Source organism: Palaemon carinicauda, chromosome 6 (genome assembly GCF_036898095.1).
Source record: "Palaemon carinicauda isolate YSFRI2023 chromosome 6, ASM3689809v2, whole genome shotgun sequence".
Taxonomy (NCBI): domain Eukaryota; kingdom Metazoa; phylum Arthropoda; class Malacostraca; order Decapoda; family Palaemonidae; genus Palaemon; species Palaemon carinicauda.
Window position 1 is genome coordinate 85896194 of NC_090730.1, and position 25512 is coordinate 85921705.

Consider the following 25512-nt stretch of genomic DNA (forward strand, 5'->3'; position numbering starts at 1 on the left):
TCAATTCTATGTCTGTGCGAATGAGGAATGTAAGGTGAGGTTACCGAAACTGGTGGTAGACCCTCACACCGTGTGTTTGAATTGTAGGGGTTTTGATTGTGCCCTTAATAATAGGTGCGGGGAATGTAACATTTTGAGTGAAAAGGATTGTTTGGTTATGAAGCGCTGTGTGCGTAAACTAGAGCTCGATAGAGTTAGGAAAGCTTCTAGGTCTAAATCTAAGTCTGTTAGTGGGAAGGAAGACGAACTTAGTGTAGATTTATCCTTTGATCCTATATAATTAATTCCTCTTTGGATGTTGATCCTTCCCTTGAGTTAGTAACTCCTGCCCCTTCTACAGGATCCGTATCTGCGGATGACCCTCGGTACGCTAGGATGGCTGCCGAGTTGAAGGCCATTAAAGAACAACTTACAGCCTTTAAAGGTAAGAGAAGTGAAAGTGATTTTAGTGCTTGTGAAAGTGCAGTGGAGGTGGCGACTGACAGAACCTGTCATGGCCCTTGGTCTAGACCTCTACCAAGCTCCCAGGACCAAGGGAGAAGGTACGTCGACAACCGAAATGGGGTGAGAGGTACGTACCCTCGGTCAGCCGTCGCCTCAGACAGTCCTGTTGCCGATTCCCAGGCTGTTCTTGACCGTCACGGAAAAGATGTGTCGGATGTGTTGATTTCTTCTCCGAATCCCTCTCCTAGACGTAAATGGAAGTTTGAGGCGTCAAGACCTACGAAGAGGAGGTGGAACCGCGACGAACTGTCTCGTTCTTTCTCTCCCGGTTCTAGCAGCTATGAACCTTGTCCGTTATAGGACGATTTAGACTCCGTGCCCGTGAAAAGGACGAAGTCTAAGTCCGCAAGTCAGGATAAAGCAGCCGAAGATCCGTCTCCTTCCACGAGTGTTATTCGTCAGCCCTCTCCTTCGGGACGGCAAGACCCAGCAGAAGTTGCTATATCCTTTATGTCTGTCATGCAGGAACAACTTTTTACATTAGTTCAAGCGTTTAGCCACCCTCACGCCCAGTCCGATAGACATAAAGACGACTCTTTGCCTATTAAGAAGTCAACTTCTAACAGAGAACGGAGTTCCTCTCGGCGCCAGGACGATACCTCCTCTCTCTCTCAGCACCAGGACGATACCTCCTCTCTCTCTCGGCACCTGGACGATGACGGTATGCTTACGCAGGACGATACTTCCTCTCGTCGCCAGGACTATACCTCCTCTCGTCGCCAGGACGATACCGCCTCTCGTTCTCAATGCCAGGACGATACCGCCTCTCGTTCACGACACCAGGATGATACCGCCTCTCGTTCATGACGCCAGGACGATACCGCCTCTCGTTCACGACACCAGGACGATACCTCCTCTTGTTTTCGACGCGAGGACGACTCTGCCTCTCGCTCTCGGCGCCAGGACGATACTAACCTGCTTCCTCAGGATGATACTACCTCTCGTTCCTAGGATGTTAACAGCTCTCGGCGTAAGGATTCCTCTCCCTCTCACCTTCGGGAATCTTCCTCCTACCGCACCAAGGACTCTTCTAGCGCTCAGCGCCAGGACGACTCCCATGCTCGGCCCCAGGACGCAAGCTGTTCTAGGGGTCTAGCTTATTGCAGCTCTCTTTTGCAAGACGATTCCTTTGATTTGCAGTTGTCGGATTCTAAGAAGCCTTCTTCTCGTTCGAAGGATGTTGCAGATGTGGATCAGGATCTCGAGGAGGTCTCTGATGACAATGATAAACCTGCTGACGCTGCCGGAGATTACAAAGTTCTCTCTCGCTCCCTTCTTGAACTTTTTGGAGAGGAATTCCAACCTGCTGCTCCGCAATCTCCTCAATCCCATTTAGCAGAAAAAAGGCCAAGAAACTGTCGGCCTTCATCAAGATGAAGCTGTCTATTTCTGCAAAGAAGGCTCTTGCGAAGATTGATGATTGGATGAAGGAACGGAGACAAGCAGTTAAGACTTCCTTCTTGTTTCCAGCAGCTCGTCTTGCTTTGACGGCTGGTATGTGGTATGAAACTGGGGAACCTTTGGGTCTGGGAGTGCCTGCCTCCTCCAAGGGTGACTTCTCTGGCATAGTGGACTCGGCTAGAAGGCATGCTCTCAACTCAGCCAAGGTCATGTGGTCGATGTCGGAGCTGGATCATCTCGTCAAAGGCATTTTTAGAGCCTTTGAGGTTTTTAGTTTTTTAGGCTGGTCGCTTGGGACTCTGGCCAGGAAGACTGACCAGATGGAAGGAACTCGGGACCTAACCAGTATTATGTCCTGTATGGACAAGGCCCTTAGAGATGGGGCGAATGAATTGACTTCGCTGTTCTCAGCTGGAATCCTAAAGAAGGGGGCCCTGCTTTCCTCTTTTACTTCATGGTCTGTAACTGTTGCCCAGAAGTCTGAGCTTCTTTATGCCCCCCTGTCGCAATATCTTTTTCCTGAGGCCCTGGTGAGAGACATACGCTTTCTCTGGCCCAAAAAGCCACCCAAGACCTGTTATCTCGTTCGGGTCGTAAGCCCTTGGCCGCCGCTCCGTCTTCTTCGAAACGGGAGGAAAAGAAATTCCAGCAGCCCTTTCAAGGCAGGACTTCTTCAAGACCAGATTTTAGAGGAAGAAGGCAAGAATCAGGAGCAAGATCGAACAGAGGTTCGTTCAGGGCTCGCTCCAGAAAATGAAGTACATCTCCTCCAGACAGTGGGTGCAAGACTGTCAGGTTTTTGGCAGTCTTGGAAGAGAAGAGGGGCGGACACCTGGTTCCTCTCAGTCATCAAGGAAGGATACAAGATCTCCTATTGGAAGAAACCTCCTCTCGCAGATGCTCCGCTGGCCTTAGTAGCCCAGTACACAGATCCGGGGAAACAGAAGGTCCTCCTAGATCTAGTCGACCAAATTCTGGACAAGGGAGCGATAGAACCGGTTCGGGATCTATCCTCCCCAGGCTTTTACAATTGCCTGTTTCTAGTGCCCAAGAACTCGGGCGGATGGAGACCCGTCCTGGATGTCAGCTCTCTGAACGTCTTCGTGGAGAAGACGAACTTCTCCATGGAGACGACTCAGTCTGTGCTGGCATCAGTACGTCCAGGGGACTGGATGATGTCCCTCGATTTGCAGGACGCGTATTTCCACGTCCCCATCCATCCGACTTCAAGGAAGTACTGTACCTGAGATTTGTAATGCAGGGCAAGTGCTTCCAATTCATAGTGCTCTGCTTCGGTTTCAGCACGGCTCTTCAAGTCTTCACCAGGATAATGGCGAATGTGTCAGGCTGGCTGCATCAAGAGGGGATAAGGATATCCTTTTATCTGGACGATTGACTGATTCGTTCACGATCGAAGGAGAAATGTCTGGAGGATTTACGAAAGACTTTTATGATGGGTCAAGATCTAGGCCTGGTCATCAACAGGGAGAAGTCTCAGATCAAGCTGAATCAGACTATTCTCTATTTGGGGATAGTTCTGAATTCAGTTCTTTTTCGGGCTTCTCCCTCACAGGAAAGACAAACCAAGTATCTCGAAAAAGTCCGAAGTTTCTTGGACAAGAAGAGGTGCTCAACGAAGGAGTGGATGAGTTTGCTGGGAACTCTCTCCTCCCTCGAGCAGTTTGTCTCACTGGGGAGACTCCATCTAAGGCCTCTACAGCACTTTCTTTCGAAAACGTGGAACAGAAAGACGCAGAAAGACTCCTTTTCCTTCCCCATTCCAGCAGAAGTCAAGGATCTTCTGAAGTGGTGGCTGGATCCAGCCTTGTTGGGGAAGGGATCTCCTTACACAAGAAGAACCCAGACCTAGTGTTGTTTTCAGACACGTCAGAGTCAGGTTGGGGGTCAACACTAGGAAGCAAGGAGGTCACAGGCTCTTGGGAAGGAAATCAGTTGGAATGGCACATCAACAACAAGGAGCTGATGGCCATTTTTCTGGGGCTAAAGGCCTTCAAAAACTCCGTGTCTGGGAAGATTGTGGAGGTCAACTCAGACAACACCACAGCTCTTGCGTACATCAGAAAGCAAGGGGGGACTCACTCTCTGTCTCTGTTCGAAACAGCAAGGGAGCTCCTTCTTTGGGCAAAGGAGAACAAGGTAGATTTGCTGACGAGGTTTGTACAGGGTCAGAGGAATGTGAGGGCGGACATGCTCAGCAGGAAAGGGCAGGTCCTTCCCACAGAATGGACCCTCAACCAACAGGTCTGGTCTGTCAGAGTCTCTGGAGGCTGTGGGGGAGACCCCCTAATAGACCTTTACGCCTCCAACTTGAGCAAGAGGATCCCAACTATTAATCCCTGGTTTCGGACAAGGAGGCGATAGCGGTGGACGCTTTTTGATGGATTGGACAGGGATGGACACATATGCCTTTCCCCCTTCAAGATCATCAATCTGGTAGTCAGGAAATTTGCCCTCCTCGATTTGGGACGAATGATCCTGGTAGCTCCTTTCTGGCCAACGAGAGAATGGTTCAGGGAAGTGGTGGACATGCTGATGGACTTTCCAAGAAGCCTTCCTGCAAGTCCAAAGCTTCTCAGACAACCCCACTTCGAGAGGTATCATCAAAACTCCCTCGCTCTCAATCTGACTGCCTTCAGACTATCGAGAAGCTTGTCAGAGCGAGAGGATTTTCAGCGCAAGCTGCGAAAGCTATCGCCAGAGCGAGGAGGGTCTCTTCACAGAAAGTCTACCAGACCAAGTGGGAGACTTTTAGAGCTTGGTGTAGGAAGCACAAGGTTTCCTCATCCACTGCCTCTGTGAGCCAGATTGCTGATTTTTTGTTGTACCTCAGGCAGGACGCTAAGCTGGCTGTGTCCACAATCAAAGGGTACAAAAGCATGCTCGCTTCAGTCTGTCGGCATAGAGGCTTGGACTTGTCTCACGATAAGGACTTACATGACCTCGTAAAGTCTTTTGCGACAACCAAACAGGCCCAGTTAAAGAGTCTTCTTGGAACCTTGATGTGGTTCTTAAATTTCTGTGCACCAAGAGATTTGAGCCCATCTCACAAGCTTCTCTTAGGGAGGTTACGAAGAAAACCCTCTTCCTTTTGGCCTTAGCAACAGCTAAAAGGGTCAGTGAAGTCCATGCAATTGAAAAGCAGGTAGGCTTCAATCTGAATGGGGCAGTTTGTGCCTTAAGAATAGATTTCCTTGCCAAGAACGAGAACCCTTCAAAGCCCTGGCCAAGGACCTTTGAGGTTCCTAACTTGACCAACCTACTGGGTCAAGAGCAAGAGAGGCTCCTCTGTCCAGTCCGAGCCCTCAAAGCCTACTTTTCTAACACTAAAAATGTGAGAGGCTCTTCTAGCTCCTTGTGGTGTTCGGTGAAAGATCCTCAGAAGCCCCTTTCTAAGAACGCTTTGTCTTTTTTCCTGAGGGAAGTTATAAGAGAAGCGCATCTCTTGTGTGAGGAGGAACACTTCGCCCTTTTAAAAGTGCAGGCTCACGAAGTGAGAGCCATTGCGACCTTGTTTGCTTACCGCAAGAACATGTCGGTCAGACAAATTATGGATGCGACGTTCTGGAGGAGCAATTACCTCAGAGAGGTGAGAGTGGATTATGAGAAATGCTATACCTTGGGCCCATACGTAGCTACGGCTTCTGTATTATGCAAAGGAGTTACTATCTCCCCTCAACCTTAGTTTTGTATGCCTGTGTGTTGTTTGGTGTTTTTAATGGTTGTCTGAGGACGTCGACTTGTGTACAGTCACCTCAGTCTAGTTAGATAATTGATATCTACTTTGCAAAGGTTAGGTGGTTGGTTTTTGTAAGGTTGCAGTTTTTAATATATGGGCAATAGGTAGTCCTGAAGTCTAGTCAGATTGTTGGTCTCACCCCGTTGACAGACTCGATTCAGTGTTTTTAGCACTGCAGTTCACATTCTGGCTGACACTCCTAAGGGAAAGCGACTCATGAGGCAGGAACCATTTAAGTCAGCTACCTTAGCAGGTAAGGAATCAAGGTGTTTTTTATCCTACAACTTTTTTGGTTGTTTCCCCAACGATGTTTACTGTCTATCACCCTCCTCCAAGTGTGTTAATCAGCTATATATATATATATATATATATATATATATATATATATATATATATATATATATATATATATATATATATATATATATATTATATATATATATATATATATATATATATATATATATATATATATATACAGTGGTACTACCTCTACATACGAATTTAATCCGTTCCAGAACCAACTTCGGATGTAGAAAATGTTCGGATGTAGAAACGAATTTTCCCATAAGAATACATGGTAATTCATTTAATTCGTTCCTCAGCCTAAAAACCCATAATAAATTCTTAATAAATTGCTACACATAATTACACATAACAATAACATTACTGCATAATATGTAAGAAGCATGTATAAAAAGATAATTATAAAGAAATAATAAATAAAAAATGCGTTTTATTGCCACTTTACCTTAGAGACAGGCCAACGCAGGTGTAGGATTTGCTACGCCGGAGACGGACGATCGGCGAGAAGGTATACATGGTGTTAACATGTCCTTTAAATAAATACTCTCTCTCTCTCTCTCTCTCTCTCTCTCTCTCTCTTGTTCTTCTTCACTGTTAGTGTTAGAGACGTCTATTAATTTTTTCTGAGAGAGAGAGAGAGAGAGAGAGAGAGAGAGAGAGAGAGAGAGAGAGAGAGAGAGAGAGAGAGAGAGAGAGAGAGAGATTAAACAAAAATGAGAGATTAAACAAAAATGTGTTGTGTACATATGATTTTTAACAGCGTTAACGAGTTGAAAGACAGTTAAATGTAACTAAAAAAACAATATCAGCGAGTCTGAATTCCCTTATTAACTAAAACAAATATTGATACAAACACACTCGTGTGCGTATGCGCAAACACACACACACGCACGAGGAGACACGATCGGCGAGGAGGTAGAGATGGTGACTGCGATAACATACCGTAACTTACACTACGGAAATTTTAATCTAACTTACCTTATTTATTTTTTTTTAATTTTTATATTTCATATTTTTTACATTTTCTTTCTTTTGATTTTTTATTTTCATCACTTTCAGTGACGAGTTACGGTATGTTATCGCAGTCACCATCTCTACCTCCTCCCCGACCGTCTCTCTTACTGCGTAGCAATTCCTGTTTTAGTTAATAAAGGAATTCAGATTAGCTGTTATTACTTTCTTAGTTACATTTAATTGTTTTTTAACTCGTTGACGCTGTTAAAAACCATATGTACTCTAAACACGTTTTTGTTTAATCTCTCTCTCTCTCTCTCTCTCTCTCTCTCGAAAAAAAAAGAAAATAATAGACGTATCTAACACTATAACAGCGAAGAGAGAGAGAGAGAGAGAGAGAGAGAGAGAGAGAGAGAGAGAGATTTTATTTAAAGAACATGTTAATGCTATGTTTAGAGAGAAACAGAAAAAGAGAGAAGTGTTATTTAAAAGAGCTTGTTAATGCTATCATGGTTTTCTTTGCTTCACTTTTTTCTTTCTTTCTGTTCATCACGCTGGCCCTTCTCACAAATGACCGTTGCCAACAATCTCTTTGTCCTTTATCCCTATCAACAAAAGGCGTTCTATCTCTTCCAGGGTATTGGTAAGATGTCTTGTAATAATGGTGATCCACTTCGATGGTTATTTGCTTTAATGGCTGCCTTCAGCTTGATGATCCTCGAGATAATAGGCCTATTCCGGCCATATTGTTTAGCCATACAGTATCACTCACATGCACACTGCTCTCATGTTTTTCTATAATTTCTTGCTTCAATTCTAATGAAAGAATTGCCTTCTTCCTGTACTGAAACTTAGCTTCTTAGGCACCATGATTATAGGTAAAATCAAAAAGGAAATGTGAGAAAAGGAAGAAAATAGGCACTGTTAATAACAGACCAAACAGAGGACAACCACACGATACACACAAGAATAGACAACTGAGCACTCGACGCTCAATGGCGTAATGTTTACTTCGTGTGTCGAAATAAAATTCGGGTGTAGAGTCAAATATTTGCTCGAATTTTACTTCGGATGTTGGAAAATTCGGATGTAGATACGTTCGTGTGTAGAGGTTCCACTGTATATATATATATATATATATATATATATATATATATATATATATATATATATATATATATATATATATATATAAGTTCTATTCAAAAAATGGAGTTTTTATGATAAAACAAAGTTTTATGAATACTTACCTGGCAGTTATATATATATTTGAAGGCCCACCCACCTACCCTCAGGAGACAGGTCGGGCATAGATGAACTGAAGAACAGAAAACGGGAATGATTCCTCGTACCACCCTGTGAGGGGTGTTAACCACCTAACCACACAACCACCACAAGGCGGTTGCCGCGTTTTGAAAAATTCTGCTGAAAGTCAGAGACATTAGCTATATATACAGTATATAACTGCCAGGTAAGTATTCATAAAGCTTTGTTTTATCATAAAAACTCCATTTTTCCTAACTATGTAAACTTGTAGCTATTTATACACATTGGCCCATCAGCACCTATCCCCTTAGAAGTCCCACCACCAAGCAAAAGTAGTTACACAGCCCAGATGTGTGAGCACGGGGTAGAATCTACCCTCCACTCCCCCGCTAACAAGCGGGTGAAGGGTTATCCCTTGCTAAAAGTCTTGTGGCTCATCTTTCAGCTTTGCCAAAAGTAATATCTCCTATGAATGGCTATAGGTTTGTATCGTGAGGAAAAGTACAAATTGATACTAAATTTGTCTCATTTAATTATATAATTAGAAAAAAATAGAAATTTTTTTAAGATTTGTGGTATTCTTAGTGAACCACATTCCTCAAAACTGTAAATCAAAACATATTACTGTGGCTGGTAATTCTTCAAAAAGTCACTTTAAGTACTCTCACTGTTATTCATAGGGGACATTAGAGCATCAAATGACCCAAAATCACAAAAAACCCATGATTTGGATCTCAGGTAGATTAAAGTGCGAAGCACCTGTAGGAGATGAGAGAACTGAGGACAAAAGAAACTTTTGACATAGCCATGCCTAGATAGTTGCCATCAACCTCCAGATTAACTTAATATTTAACTAGAGGGGAGAGGCATTTTGCAAAGAATGAAAACTGGAAATTTTTTGTTTTGGGGTAGGTGTTGGCATTTAAACAGCTTCGAGAGATTTTTTGTTTTGCGGTAGGTGTTGGCTTCAAACAGCTTCGAGAGAGAATTAATATGAACATCATGAGTATAGAAATAATAAATTCGATTATCAAAACTCCGTTATTTGTTTAGTTATAGTTATGCTTTTTTTTATTTGCCTTTGTGAAATATAAGGGTTTTGATTGTACAGTACTTTTACAATTATTGTTTTTATTAATTTTTCAGCAACATGGTGGAGATAACAAATGTATGTTTTGTAGTAGTTACTGCATTTGCAGTTCTTACACAAATTTTGTTGCCGGCATTCAGAGGTCCCTTGTCTCGATTTCAACCCGAACTTGCTGCCTGGTTACAAGAAAATTCACTAGACAAACATGCAGAGCTATTTATTAAGGCTGGTATGTATGCTATTCTTTGTGTTCATAATAGGATGGAATACTGTACCCATTATATTAATGTTCCTGATTGGTTTCATTGAAAAAAGATCCTCTGGTCACAAAGATGGTTAACTATACTGTAGTTAGGGTTTTGAAATTACCCGTTTTGTGTTCATATAAGTTATAATCTATTATATTTGCCAAAACCATTATTTCTGGTGTAAGGTAATAGACCTAGTATTGAATTAGGATTATAATTACCTGTAGTTAGGTAATAATCAGGATATAATGAAATGATGTACAATCAATGGTGAGTCTACCAGATGTAGAATCAATTGACAAAATAGCAGTACAGTAGTAATTGTTCCGATACAAAAGCAAAACCTTGTCTTTTTAAGTAGGACTAAGTGTGGGAGAGTTGTGGGAGTGGGAGGGAGAGGCTGGCAGGGGGCATTAAGGCATTCTCCCTCATGGGCTAAATCGCCATTCTATCAGCCGTGTCCTCAACTGGATGGCCACTTTTCACAGGAACACACCCTCTTAACGAGATAATGCCTTGTCGAAGTCATCGTGCTTCAACGGGAAATATTGTTTTCATGTTGATACATTTTGATGAGCAAGAGGTCTCTCAAACTTGGGGAAATTGCTCCCCAGTTCGAATTTAAATTTCTCTCTCTCATCTTTTTCTTCCTCTGAATATTACTTTGACCTTCTCCTAATTTTATAAAATTTCTTTCATGTTGATGTCCCAACTCTATTAGTGAGATTTCCCTTATTAACCCTTTAACCCCCAATGAACGTACTGGTACGTTTCACAAAACTCATTCCTTAACCCCCATGGACGTCCCGGTACGTCATTGCAAAAAACTGCCTTTTGCATTTTTTTTTTTTTGCATATTTTTGATAAGTTTATGAGAAACTTCAGGCATTTTACAAAATTATGAGACCAACCTGACCTCTCTATGATGAAAATTAAGGCTGTCAGCGCAATCTATAATAAGAAATATTGCAAAACGTGCTTGAAAAAGAAAAACGCTTGGGGGTTAAGGGTCGGTAAGTTCCAAATAGCCTTGGGGGTAAAAGGGTTAAAGAAAAAAAAAAAAAATTATATATATATATATATATATATATATATATGTATATATATGTATGTATGTATGTATGTATTTTTTTAATGCCGTAGATGTTTTTACATCCAATATTGCCGCTGGCGTGGATGTTTATACATCCGTTATTTCTGCCTGCTTCGATGAATGGCAGAAGGTATCATGGTTGGAAGGTGTTTACATTCAGAGCTATATGTGAGAGAATTGGTTGATCTCGGCCATCCCGAAAACGGATTGGAGCTTTTTGACGGAACTATTCTCAAGGGTTGGGTCGTTGGAATCGAGGGGGGTCCAATGCTTAGGGCAGGACTCTCAGCTTCTAACCGGAAGCCCATCATTACAGATATGGGGAGGATGATTCTATAGTTTCTTGGTCTCAGTCTTAACAGGCAGGTTTAGCTTACACCTCTGCCTCTATATCAGTTTTTATGCTATCCTTTGTCTAGGGTATGGAGTGGACCATCTGGGAAGTATACTCTCATTGTGCCGATAATGGAGAGAGCAAATTTCCTTTCTGACGTGTGATGCCTTAATATTCTCGAGCAGGTAAATCAAACTAATCACCTTCACAATCTCAACCCCGTCTTATGGATTCTTTAAGCAATGAACCCCCATCCCCTGGATACGCTGACTCTCCCAAGACACTGATGACGACCTCTGGCAATTCATTTAAAGAAAATTCCGTTGACGACTTAGGAACTAAAAAGGACCATTCTTTGAATATTCAAAAAAAGGGTAATATGGGGAACACAGGTAAACTGAAAATCCTGCATGTTACCCAATTCCATTAGAAGCCAATTATGATGTGCTACATAAGATATTTGAATGCTACGGATTGATAAAAGAAATTAAAATGGAACTTCAAGATGATAAATGGGATTTTTGGTTATTTAATAGTAATGATGAAGCATTCAATACAAGCCGTAACATCATGAATATTAAAGTTGGTAATATGAATATTAATGGTGCTCTGTGTGATGGGGTACCTAAATATCTGGATGTCTACAGACCGGCAGACTGGATTGATAAAGACGCAGAGATAGTTATGCTATCCCAGAGGAAGCCGAAACCACCAATGTGGCTTCTTGCTCAATCTACAGGAGGTACAGAAAATTATTTTAAGATTTCCAAATTTCTTCTGAGGAAAGTAGGAACAATTGCACCAGGAGATATATCTTGATTTGGGAAAAAAGTTACTTCAGGCCAAGTCATACACAGTCTGTTATATTGTCCAATTTAATGACAGACAGTGATGATATAAAACCCCATCTAAACTTTAGCTGTGGAAGGGCAGTGGTTTTCAATAGAAACCTCTATGAATTCACGGAAGAGGAGATATTGGCTATGTGTCCATTAACAGTGTGGAAAGTACATAAAGCACCTGGAACATCAATGATTATCCGTACTTTCCAGGATGCTGATGTACCTTTCCACATTGACATAGAAAATGAACCAATTAAAGTTCCACCTTTTAAGCAGAAGCCACTGCAATGTTTTAATTGCTTTAAATTTGGGCATCCTTCCAAAGTTTGTAAGAATGAAAAAAATGTAATACTCGCTCCAATCTTTACCATGGAGAATGTACTCTTAAGGCAAGGTGCTTGAACTCCAACTCTAATCATAAATCTGCTGATAGGAGCTGCCAGTTATAAAAGTTGAAGAAGCTGCCCTCAATAAATCCATTATTGAACATGTAAGCATAGGACTTGCCAAGAGATTATCAAATAAATCGACTACCTATGCAAAGACGTTGAAAAAAGGAGAAAAACGGATTTTGAGCAAAGCGAAAAATCTATTTTTGGGTGAGATAGCCATGTTGTCCTGATGGAAGGTTCCTTTAGGTAGCTTTCTAAGGGATATTTGCTACAGTAATACTCCCAGAGAATTAACCATAGGTCTCCAGAATGCTAACTCCTGGCACGAGTATCCTTAATATATCTTTAAGGATATCGCATAATATCAGGGGACGTAATTTTTGATACGACACATAGCAATCTTCACCCCGAATAGATTTAACTCTTTGAGGGGGAAGAGTGGCGAATGAAAGGGGAGCCGTTATCAAGGTACCTGGTGGACCTCCTCTCCGTACTGCTACGGCCCATCATTCCTAGTTTGCATTTAAGCAGGAATAGCCGCAGATAGAGTAGTTTCGGGTGGGGTCATTTAAGAAAGAAGGGTGGGTCCATCAGGACGACATGGCTATCTCACCCTAAAATTGATTTTTCGCTTTGCTCAAAATCCGTTTTTTGGGCTCGGCCATGTCGTCCTGATGGAAGCTTAACAGAGAATTAACTTGAAAGTACTATATCTGTGGGTTTGTATAAGTGCCTTCTACCTTGAATGAGGTCCTTATCTGGTCTCTAGACCTGAATCTGACATTACCGTTATCTGTCATTTCCACTAAGCTTGGAACTAGCTTAGGGCTTCCTGCCCCCTGCAGGGAAAGTGTCGACATCGACAATAAGGATTCAAGGCTTGATTTTCCGTAGGGACGGAAGGTAATACTGAGAGAGTACCCTTCTCTCACCTTGAAAATCTGTACTCTGATTTCAAGTTGGGCCCTTCTAGGGTTTAATTAAAACTCTAGTACCATTTATTCGTCGGTAACTGAGATAGCAGCAATAAGATGCAAATACGTTTAGTATTTTACCTTGCTACTAGATTATCAAATGTAGTTACAATCGGGTATGAATCTGATCCAGCATTGAAAACACATCAGGGTCCATATTTTCTCTTGTCGAAAAAATATGTAATTTCATCAAAATGATGCCACTTAATGGAGATGTGAAACCAAATTTGACTGATTTGTACAGATTTTGAAAATGTATGAACACCCTGACGCAACGTTCACTCGGCACTGGTGTTATTGGTCAGATATGCACCTATATGGAACAGTGTGTTAATCATCGTTGTGATTTGCTTTCGAGGGTAAATGTACTCATACACCCGATGCACTGGAAAGTCTCAAAGCAGTTCCCTGTTCATTGCAGCCTTAGACGACGGGTTTTATAATACTACCCGCCACCACCACAACACGTTTTATTTCATGTACTTGCTTCGTATAGTGTCTGTAAAAGATCTGGGTGATCTCCACCCAGTGTATGAGTGGAGTCTACCAAAGCCCCTGTGTTGGAAGAAGTTCCATGAAGAAGCAATTTTCCTTGGATCGTGACCTGCGGGTGAGCTGTCAGGATCCGCTCTGCAAATAAGTAGGTGAGCTTTGCTCTCAGTTGTCTTAGGGATAGATTTTGATCCTGGGGTTTTGCCTCTGAAGAGCTGTCCTTCCTTGAAGTCTGAAGTTCTACGAAGATAGACCTTAAGACACACTACTGGGTATAGAGAGACATCTTCCTTCAGTGGACAGAGTCTCCAAGGACCCCACCTCTTGGTGGGTAGCTCGTTCTTGGCGGGAAAGGTAGGCTCAGGAAAAGGGTTCAGTTCTCCTGTGTCTAGGAACTGAATATGGCCTACATCCCTGATAAGACCACTATTTCACTAACTCTAGCCCCTGAGGCTATTGTGAACAGAAAAATTACTTTTTGTGTTAGCTCCTTTAGAGTACAATCCACATTGTTTAGGTTCGAAGCATAGTGCAAGACTTTGACCAACGACCATGTAATGGGCTTTGGAGGGGTCTAGTGCATGGTTTTGGCACCTTATAGAAGGTTTCGCTTGTGAGGTCCACCTCACAGGCGTATAGAAGAGGTTTAGTCATTGCCGACTTACACGCAGTTATCATAGTGGAAGTCAGACCTTGTTCAAGTAGGTAGATGAAGAAAGAGACAGAAATCTGTTGAATTTCTGTTGGTCTCCTTGTTTTCACAAAGGATACCCATTTCTTCCAAGATGATATATATTGTCTCCTGGTTAATCTTGACTTGTACTCTACAATGAAGTTGGCCTTGTCCTTCGAGATCCCAACTTTTTGTTCGCTGCTAGCGCGAGAAAATCATGAGATGTAGGTTGTTGGTTCTCGAGGATGAAGCGTAAACAGTCGACTTCAGGACCAGTTGGGATAAGACTGGGTTCAGCAGAGGAAACAGCTTCAGTTTCAATTCTAGAACTAGAGGAAACCAATTGCTTTTAGGCCATTTGGGGGCCACTACTGCAGCTGTTCCTCTGAAGGATCTTAGCTTGTCGAGGACTTTTAGCAGGAGATTGGTTGGTGGAAACCGGTAAATCCGATTCCATCTGTTCCAGGCGAGAGACATGATGTCTATCGCTTCTGCTTGAGGGTCCTCGTAAGGGGTTACATAACGAGGTAGTTTCTTGTTGTCATTCGTTGCGAAGAGGTCGATCTGCAGTTCCGGGACTTTTTCCAAAATAAAGGAGAATGAGTCTGCGTCTAGGAACCATTCTGTCTCTATCGGCTTTCACCTGGATAGAGCATCCGCCGTCACATCATGGAACCCTTGAAGGTGAACTGCTGATAAATGCCATCTTCTCTTCCTTGCCAGGCGGAAGATGGCTAACATTACGTGATTGATGTGAGGTGATCTCGAGCCTTGTCGATTTAGACATTTTACTATCTCTTCGTTGTCCAGGGTCAGTCTGATGTAGACTGCTCTGCGAGAGGATAGTCTCTTCAACATCAGGAAGACTGCCGTAGCCTCCAAGATGTCGATGTGAAAAGAACTGGTGCTACCAATTCCCTTGCACTTTCCTTTCTTGTGAATGGCCTCCCCATCCTTCCAGGGAGGTGTCCGTGTGTATCACCGCTGATGTTTGTGGTGGTTGCAAGAGAATTGTCCGTGCTAGGCTCTTAGTTGTTGACCACGGCCTTAATAGCATGCGCAATTGGGTCGGGGTCAACCTTTGTTGATCTCTGCGAGCGTTTGATGCGTATCTTCTCCAGACTCCTGACGCATCCTTTAGCTGTGCTTTTAGCACCGGGTCTGTCACTACTGCGAACTGAAGAGAGCCCAATACTCTTTCCTGTTGGTGTCTTGAAATCCTCTTGTGTTGGATTAGTCTTTTGACAGATGCCACTATTTATCTCCTTTTCTTTAATGGAATGGAGAGGTGGTGTGACTGCAAGTGACAATGGATTCCTAACCATTGAAACTTCTGAGCTGGAGAAAGGCGAGACTTCTTGCGATTAATCTTGAAGCCCAGGTGTTCCAGGAACTGGATCACCTTTTTGGCCACTTGCAGACAAGTAATCTTGGATGCTGCCCGCACCAGCCAATCGTCCAGGTATGCTACTACTTGTACTCCTTCGGAGCGTAGTTGCTGAACGATTGTGTCCGCTAGCTTTTGTGAATACCCTTGGGGTTATGTTTAGTCCAAAGGGCATGGCTGTGAAGACATATTTTGTCTTCTGTAGCCTGAATCCTAGGTTGGAGGAGAGGGGGCGACTGACTGGTAGGTGCCAGTAAGCATCTGCCAGGTCTATTGAGACTCTGTACGCCCCTTTTTGGTAGAAGGGTCCTTATGTGTTGCAATGTAAGCATCCGGAACTTGTTGTTCTTGATGAACTTGTTGAGTGGAGACAAGTCTAGAATGACTCTGGGTTTGTCCTTGTTTTTCTTGGGAACACAAAACAGCCTTCCCTGGAATTTGATGGACTGCTTTTGTTATTACTGTCTTGTTCAAGAGTTCTGAGGTATATTCTTCCAACAAGGGAGTGGGGGGGAGGGGAGTGTTGGAAGAATTCTGGAAAAGTGCGGTGGATTTTTGTTCCATTTCCAAACAAGTCCATTTGTAATTTGGCTGTGGACCCAGGGATCTAAGGTCCAACGATCCCGAAAGTGGAAAATTCTGCCTCCTACCTGGAACCTCTCATTGTTTATAGGTTCCTGAGGACTTGTTTCCGAGACTGTGTCCTCCTCCGCCCTTTGGGGAGTTTCCGGAGGATCCTCTTTTTGGGCTCTTACCTTTGTAGGGCCGAAAGGTGGTCGAGTGCCTTTCAAAGCCTGGCTTAAACACAGGTGACTGGCTACCAGCTGTTGAGGGACCATCTGGAAGGTGGTTTGCAGCTGGGCTACCATTTGAGGCACAGTGGTCATGGTCACGGCCGGAAGTTGTGCAGGTTTACGTGGTCTTTTTGCCTTTTTGTTCTTTGGCTGGGGACCTCCGTCTGATGAAGATTTCCTCTTTGAGGACATGACCCACTTTTGGAGAAGGTTCCTATTCTCTGGGGTGGCTTTGGCAATGACTTCTTGGACCACTTCCTGTGGAAAAGTTCTTTGCCCCAGATACATGATGAAATCAGTTTTCTGGGTTCGTGTGTCTCCGTTGCTGCGGCAAACACATGCTCTCTACAGGTCCTTCTTGACCTGACAAAAGCATACAAGTCCATAATATGGGTACCCATGTGAGACTTGGCTAGGATCATATACATGTCTGGGGCGTTATTTAGGCCTTCACACATTTCCAAGCAGTTCTGATGAGACTGGGAGGCGGCAAGTCTTTCTTTCGTCTCCTGATCCCTTCTCAAAAGTTGGTCTGACAACTTTGGAAGGTTCTCGTTAAACTGCTGGCTTGATATCTCCGGATGCAATTGAGACGGAGAAGGTTAGATGTACCTCTTTCCACTTCTCTCGCAGGTGGGCATAGCTAGAGATAATGGTTTGCATTTCCTCTAGAATTTGGCAGGGTTTGCCCTCTTCGACTGCTCTCATGACACAGTCTAGGGGTTTCCCCGAAAAGGGGAAGGCTCTGGAGGAAGGAGCAATGAAGGTTGGGTGCTTCTTGCTCAATGCTGAGACTTTGGAGTTGGTATATCTAGCTCCTTTCAGGGTCTTGGTAAGAATGGCATGTGCCTTGTCATGTTCAAAGACTGTGACTTCCTTCGGTATAGTCTCCTCGCGGGATGCAGGTTCATCTCGCAGGCTCAGGTAGCAATCTGGGTACGCTGAAAAGCTGGGCCAGAATTGAAGATCTTCAAGGGGTTTGGCCCCCAACTTATCGGAGATATAAAGCTTCCTATTCATCATGGGCGTGTGCTCCGCATACCTCCAGGGGTTGATTTCGGAACAGTGAGGGAAGTCAGATACTCTAAGGGGCTTAGCAGAGCCCCTGGAAGCGCCAGGGCGTTTCTCTTCCTGTACCTCTCTCTTCATCTCTTTTGAGATCTTGCTTATTCTCCTTTTGTTCCTTCCGGAACACTGCCAATATCTGCTGGGTCGACTCGAAGCGCTTGCCGACCTGTATAGCCAATTGGGGAGTTGGGGCTGAAGAGGTTGACAACTCCTCCTGTAAGGGAGAAAAAGGGTGAAATGAGTATTCAGTTGTTTATATCATTTATATAATGCATACTTGAAAATAGTAATACTTAATATTATATTTAATAGCTTAGGATAGTAATCTAGAAAGGAAATAGGAAAGACACATATGTGTTTCCTTTCACAGGCAATCGCTGAAACCTCCGTGAATATTAATATTTAAATTCCTTATAAGGGAAAATACAGAGTGGAATAATTCTCGTACCTAGAGCTGGAGCTAGTGAATATTTTATACTAACTCCTCCACCTGTAAAATATTAATACTGAACGGTGTTTCATGAGTGTCCCGATAATCAAAGGATTCATCAGGGTGTTGAGGGAATACTTCAACTTCAGCATGTTATGCGGTCCCAACAATAGACTGCGAAGGATACACAGAGTATGTTAGAAATACTTGTAATACTGTATTGTTGTATACTGTAGTTTTATCAACTACTTTATTGTATACTGTAGTTTTACCAACTACTGTATTGTTATATACTGTAGTTTTCCAACTACTGTATTGTTATATACTGTAGTTTCACTGGCTACTGTATTGTTGTATACTGTAGTTTTACCAGTACACTACTGGGGTTGGGCTAGTGTGATAGAGAGAGAGAAAGAATGGAAAGGAGGGTTTCCTATTATTATGGTTTAGCACAATAAATGGAAGTGTAGGAGGGCTACTGCCGTCTACTGTCTCCTTGCCAGAATGAGACTTTTAATGGAAGGGGAGGTATGCATCAGATTCCAGCTTCCATCCGGCCACAACTTTTGCCGCCGGCTGTAATGCCGGTTGCAAGGTTTGTGGATGGCAGGCCTAGAGAGGACTGAAAAATTCTCAACAGTATAATGGGCTTCCCACCGGCAGCCGTCAGGGCCGGCTCAGTCTTTCCCCCCGGGGCATTCACCTCCGGTGAAGGAAGGACATAAGGAGGAAGTGGCCAAGGCGGCAACCTAACCGCCACTGGTAGGGACCCGGCCGGCAACATAGTCAACCTGGCAAGCCAGGATGACTGTCTGAATACCGGCGAAAGGATGTTGTGACGGTTAGACCGACACTAAAGGACAGAGGGGGGAGGGAAAAGGGTCTTATAGTTTACAGGGGAGATAGGCAGCGGCAGGTATGCCGCCTACTTTCGGATGTAAACTAAGGAAGCATAGCTTCCCTTGCCGACAACGTCGTGGGCGGCAGGGGAACATTGATTCCCTTGTCGGCGACATTGTCGGCTGCAAGACAGTGCACCCTGAGTTACCGTCATACTTCAAAGCCGGAGTACCTGTCGGCAAAGAAGACAGACGGTATAAGACTATCTAAGTCAAGCCGGAGTTTACTACTCGGTGGCGATGACGGAAGGTAGGGTTGCCGCTCGTGATGGCGGCGCTCAGGGTGGGAGAAAGGGTTCAGCCTCTTTTCTCTAAAAGAAAAAAGTATCGAATTATACCCATAAATTCTAGGGGATGTATATCCCCAACCGAATTAATAGGAAATGATGCGAAGAGGTTAAACAATGAGAATTATTTTACTAATGTATACAAAACGGGTTAGGTTTAGCCTAACTCCGGTGGGGACTGCGGCCATAGTTGGTACTGCCAGGGTCCCTGTCGTATATCGGAAGAGGAAATATTATAATGTATGCAAATCTTCACTAGTATAATTTGCCTAACTAGCTAAAAAGATTTCTTTTATAGCTACATACCAGGAGCGTCGCACTGCTAACTAAATAAAATTTGTTTATGACGTGCGACCACGGCTCAAAATGGCCGTCTCCGGTGTTGGCTATGCTCCACCAAACACACTTAAATTATACAAATTTAACTATGAGAAGGGAACCTAAAATTATACACAGGAAAGATCAAATACTCGACTTTCCAAAGGATGAAGATGCTGGAGATTGCATGATAATATTCCGTAAAACAGTAACAAACACCGAGAGAAACGTGGGAGCGCACTTAGCTTAAATGCTACAGTTTAAAGGAATGATGGGCCGTAGCAGTACGGAGAGGAGGTCCACCGGGTACCTTGATAACGGCTTCCCTTTCGTTCGCCACTCTTACTCCTCAAAGAGTTAAATCTATTCGAGGTGAAGATTGCTATGTGTCGTATCAAAAATTACGTCCCCTGATATTATGCGATATCCTTAAAGATATATTAAGGATACTCGCGCCAGGAGTTAGAATTCTGGAGACCTGTGGTTAATTCTCTGGGAGTATCACTGTAGCAAATATCCCATAGAAAGCTACCTAAAGGAACTTCCATCAGGACGACATGGCCGAGCCCAAAAAAGTTCTTTAGGAGTCATCTAGCCCACCTATTACTGTAACTAGTAGTTCTGAGAAAAGAAATTCACCGTCTACTGATAAAACGCTGCGTGATAAGGCAAGAATATCTCCTCCAAAAGATCTATCGTTATGCATTAACAATAAGACATTGCCCATCACTATCCAAGCTTTATCCCCCATTACAAAGGGTAGTGCTAAACTTTCCCAGGCTATGTCCTTGCCTGATTTAATGGAGGTTCCACTTGAAACCAAGTTACCAGATGCACCTGTAATGGGGAAGGTGCAAAAACCTGGTAGCTCACCACCTATTAATCATTAAAGAGAGAGACCTCCATCTCTGTCACCCCCTTCCATAAGAAACAGTTATGACGTCAAATAAATATGATGTTTTGTCTGTTGAGGTTTCTGATCAACCAGAAGACAATTTGAATAAATCAGAAATTCAAGTTGAGGTCCACCAAAATCCAAAATTCAAGTTGAACTCCACCATCCCCCTCAACAACTAGATCAAAAGGACAAAAAGAAAATATCAAACACAAAACCCAATCTATCAAGTCCCTCATTAATAAAACCACCAGGAAATAGTGTGAGATCAAAAATTGCTAATGGGAAGACTTCATCCAAAGGGGTTCCAAAATATAAATCAGTTTGTTCCTCTATTTTGCAGTGGAATTGTTAGGGCTTAAGGGTCAAATACAAAGAACTTAAATTATCATGCGTGAGCACTCATCCCTAATTACATATCAACAGGAGAGCAAACTTGATTATAATACTCCTTGTCCTCGTGAATATATTAGTTATAGGACTCCATACTGACCTCTGTCAGTAGGAAGCCATTGTTTGTCTAGATGTTCCCCCAAATATCTTTGTCTATTCGTACACCTCTGCAGACAGTGGCTGTACAGAGTGATCTAGGGAGAAAATAAACAATTTGCTCTCTCTACTTGCCTCCAAATGATAACTTTTTGTATGATAATTTAGTAGAGGTAATTCAACAACTCACATAACCTTTTCTTTTACTTCAATATTTAGATACTAAAAATCCTTTATGGGGCGATGTTTTAGGAAACACCAGGGGCAATATTATATCATCATTTGTGGAAAATGAGGATGCTGGACTCTTTAATACAGGAGAGCCCAAATACTTTCATGTTCAGACAGGTACCCTGCCATGCATTGACCTTTCAATTGCAAGATCTAACTGCCTTTTGGATTTTGATTGGAGAACATTTGATTGGCATACTAGTGATCGCACACCAATCATTATAAACTCCAACAATGGTCCCCCTTTACAAAGATCGCCACGATGGAATTTTGACAACTCGGACTGGGTTAAATTTTGTGAGCTAAGTGAAATCAAGGGGAGTGCAGAACAGTTTGAAAGTGTTGATGATGCCATATACTTACTGAATGGAACTCTTCATACAGCAGTAGTCAATTCAACTCCCAAAACAACAGGGTTATTCAAACGACGACCAGTCCCACAGTGGTCTTCAGAACTAACTGCCCTGCACAGGGCCACAAGAAGGTCCATAACTCGATTGGGCAGACACCATACTGAGGACAATTTAATTATATACAAGAAATGTAGAGCACAGTTCCGTCGTGCAATGAAAGAAGCTAGGTGCCAGTCTTGGGTGTCTTGTTTCCTCCATTAACAGTAGAACACAACCATCTTCTGTATGGAGGAGAATAAGAAAGATAGCAGGCAAATTCACCCCCAACCCACCACCAGTGTTGAAGGTGAATGATTAGTATATTACTGGAACAACTGAGGTTAGCAATGCCCTGGCTGATCATTTTACAAATGTATCATGCAAGTGTGAAGGAGCTCCTGGTCACCAGTATAGGAGCATTGAAGAAAAGAAAATTTAAAATTTTTATAAAATTTTTCAACAGGAAGGGAAGACACATACAATTTTCCTTTTACTGAAAGAGAATTTGATTCTGCACTTACTATTTGTAATGATACAGCCCCTGGACCTGATGGAATTTCATATGCAATGATTAAACATGTACATGTTAATACCAAGTTCTTTATTTTAAACATGACTGAATTAGAAGCTGAGTCTCTCTTTATGGAACATGTTGCAGAACATAGGGAATCGACTTTAATATATACTGATGGCTCTGATGCTGGCATTGGATTTGGAGTATATAGTAGTTCTTTTAACTGTAGAGGTGCACTTCCTCTAATATCTTCCATATTTGCTGCTGAACTATATGGCATACTAACTGCTATTGAGAAAATAGCATTAAAAGAGGAGGGCAAATTTACCATTTTTAGTGATGCAAGAAGTGTCTTACAAGCTTTTGAAGTTTTTAATTCCAGTAACCCTTTAGTTTTAAAGATGTTAGAATGGCTTTTAATTATTGGTCTGAAAGGTATAACATTTCGATTTTGCTGGGTTCCGGCACATGTAGGATGTGTCTGGAAATGGGGAGGCAGAATCACTGGTAAAGAATGCTGCAGCCAAGTTGCTACCAAGAAGGTATCCCATTCCATGTAATGATTTTTTATCTACAATTATGAATTTTATTTATGATAATTGGCAACAGCATTGGGATAGTTTAGTTAAGAATAAGATGAGCAATAAGCAGATTATATCCCCTTGGAGGTATAACGGGATGCCCCGAAATTGGGAGACTACTCTTTGTCGTCTCCGCATTGGTCACACTCAGATAACACACGATTTTCTGCTGGTTGGCCAACACGAACCCAACACACGATTTTCTGCTGGTTGGCCAACACGAACCATATTGCGACGACTGTTTGATACCCTTGACAGGGCGGCATTTGTTGACTGAATGCCCCACTTATAGTGCATAAAGATACAGATATCTGTTTGAGGCTCGGGGTGAAGATGGCAGGTTCATCCTTGCCAAGATCCTTGGACAGGATGTGTCGTATAATGCTAACGGTATTTTTAGATTTATTTCAGAAGAAGGTTTTCTAAAAACCATTCAACTTTTATAACATATTTGCTTTTATGGTTTTAATTGAATATTTTTTTTTACTTTTTATTTACAGTATATTAAGTGATATTGGCGTCAATGATCTTCTATGTCAGGATGCTATAAAACTGCAAATCATTCATTCATTCATTCACAGGAACACAGAGCCGATGAGTTGACAGTTTGAGAACTCCAAGACTGTTATCATATCCTGTTCACAGCCTCTCCCGTCCCCTTTCACGAGGGAGAAAGACGTTCCAGCTTTACCCCCAAGGGTCGTAGATGGACTTAGCGCTCCAACAAGAGATCAAGAGCATGGTGGAAAAAGGAGCCCTTCAAGAAACCTTAGAACGATCACCAGCCTTTTTCAATCGCATCATCCTGGTGGAGAAGGTGACAGGGACCTGGAGACCAGTCATCTACATTTTTCCTTGAACAGGTTCATCCATCGGACAAGGCAAAGATAGCAAACGACATCCTATCAGCGGTTAGGAAGAGGCTGTTCATGTCGTCACTCGATTTGAACAATGGTTATTTCCAGATACCCATTTACCCCCTCAGCAGGAAGTATCTGTAATTCTATTTGAGGAAGACAATCTTCCAATTCAAGACCCTTTGTGTCGGACTCTCTATGGCTCCACAGGTGTTCAGAAGAGTATATACCCAAGTGTCGATATGGATACACTCCCAGGGAATAAGATTTATTCCGTACCTTGTTGACTGGGTGCTCCTTTCTTCCTCAAAAGAAGCCTTGGTTTAACAAAGAGGTGAACTCATGCAAACTGGGGATCATCATGAATTGAATGAAGTCTCTCTCTTAATGAGAGAATGCCTTGATGAAATCATTGAGCTTCAGCACTGCATATCATTCCCATGCTGAAGCTCTGTGATGGGCAAGAGGGCTCTCAAACTTGCGGAAATTGCTCCTCCAGTTTGAATCTAAAATTCTCTCTCTCTCATCTTTTTCTTCCTCTTAATATTACTTTGACCTTCTAATTTTATAAACTTTCTTTCGTGTTGCTGTCCCAACTCTATGAGTAAAATTTCCATATGTATATGTGTATATATTTACATATATATGTTTGTCTTTTTTTTTTAATGGCGTGGATATTTCTACATCCGTTATTCCCACTGGCGTGGATTTTTCTACATCCGTTATTGCTGCCTGCTTTGATGAATGGGAGGAGGTGTCACAGTTGGGAGGTATTTGCACTCAAAGCTATATGTGACAGTATTGGATGATCTCAGCCATCCCGAAGATGGTTTGGACCTTTTTGGCAGAACTATTCTAAAGTGTTGGGTCTTCGGAATCCAGGAGGATCCAATGCTTGGGGTAGGACTCTCGGCTTTTGCCTGGAAGTCCATCATTACAGATATGGGGAGGATGATTCCATAGTTTCTTAGTCTCAGTCCTGACAGGCGGGTTCAGCTTACATCTGTGCCTCTATATCTGTTTTGGTGCTATCCTTCGGGTAGGGTATGGAGAGGACCATCTGGGAAGTATACTCTCATTGTGCGGGTAGTGGAGAGTGCAAATTTCCTTTCCAACATGTGATGCCTTTATGTTCTCGAGCAGGTGAATCAAACAATTTTAAATATTACTTTTCTCTTTTATTTTTTCTTATGGATTCTTCTGACAACAACAACCCCCTTTCCATTGGATATGTTGACTCGCCTCCGGCACTGTTGACAATCTCTGGTAATTCATTTAAAGAAAATTCCGTTAACGACTTAGGGACTAAAAAGGACTATTCTTTGAACATTCGAAGAAAGGGTAATTTTGGCAACGGGAAAATTGAAAATTCTGCGTTACCCAAATCCCATTAGAAGCTAATTATGATTGCTACATAAAATATTTGAATGCTACAGATTAATATAAGAAATTAGAATGAAACTTCAATATGGTAAATGGGATTTCTGGTTATCATTTAATTGTCATGAGGAAGCATTCAATACAAGCCGTAACATTATTAATATTAAAGTTGGTAATATGAGTATTAAGGGTGCTCTGTGTGATGAGGTACCTAAAGATCTGGATGTCTACAGACCAGCAGACTGGATTGATAAAGACGTAGAAATAGTTAGTCCATCCCAAAGAAAGCCAAAACCACCAATGTGGCTTCTTGCTTAATCTACAGGAGGTACAGAAAATTATTTTAAGCTCTGCAACTTTCTTCAGAGGAAGGTAGGAATCATTGCACCTGGAGATATATCTTGATTCGGTAAGAAAAGTTACTTGATAAAGGCCAAGTCATACACACAGTCTGTTATATTGTCCAATTTAAAGACAGAAAATGATAATTTAAAGACAGAAAATGATGATATCAAATTGGACATCAAACCCCATCTAAACTTTAGCTATTGAAGGGGGATGGTTTTTAATAGGGATCTACATGAATTTACGGAAGAGGAGATATTGGCTGTGTCCACTATCAGTGTGGAAAGTACATAAAGTACCTGGAACATTAATGATTATC

At 42.4% G+C, this 25512-nt stretch overlaps 1 protein-coding gene across 1 annotated transcript in view; it reads left to right on the plus strand.

Moving 5' to 3' along the window:
• Positions 1–25512, plus strand: part of LOC137642591 (apoptosis-resistant E3 ubiquitin protein ligase 1) — a 723802-nt gene that overhangs the window by 102021 nt on the left and 596269 nt on the right. The window contains exon 3 of the mRNA XM_068375282.1: positions 9335–9507. Coding sequence (XP_068231383.1) covers positions 9339–9507 — 169 coding nt within the window. The 5' untranslated portion in view covers positions 9335–9338. The remainder of the gene's footprint in view (positions 1–9334; positions 9508–25512) is intronic.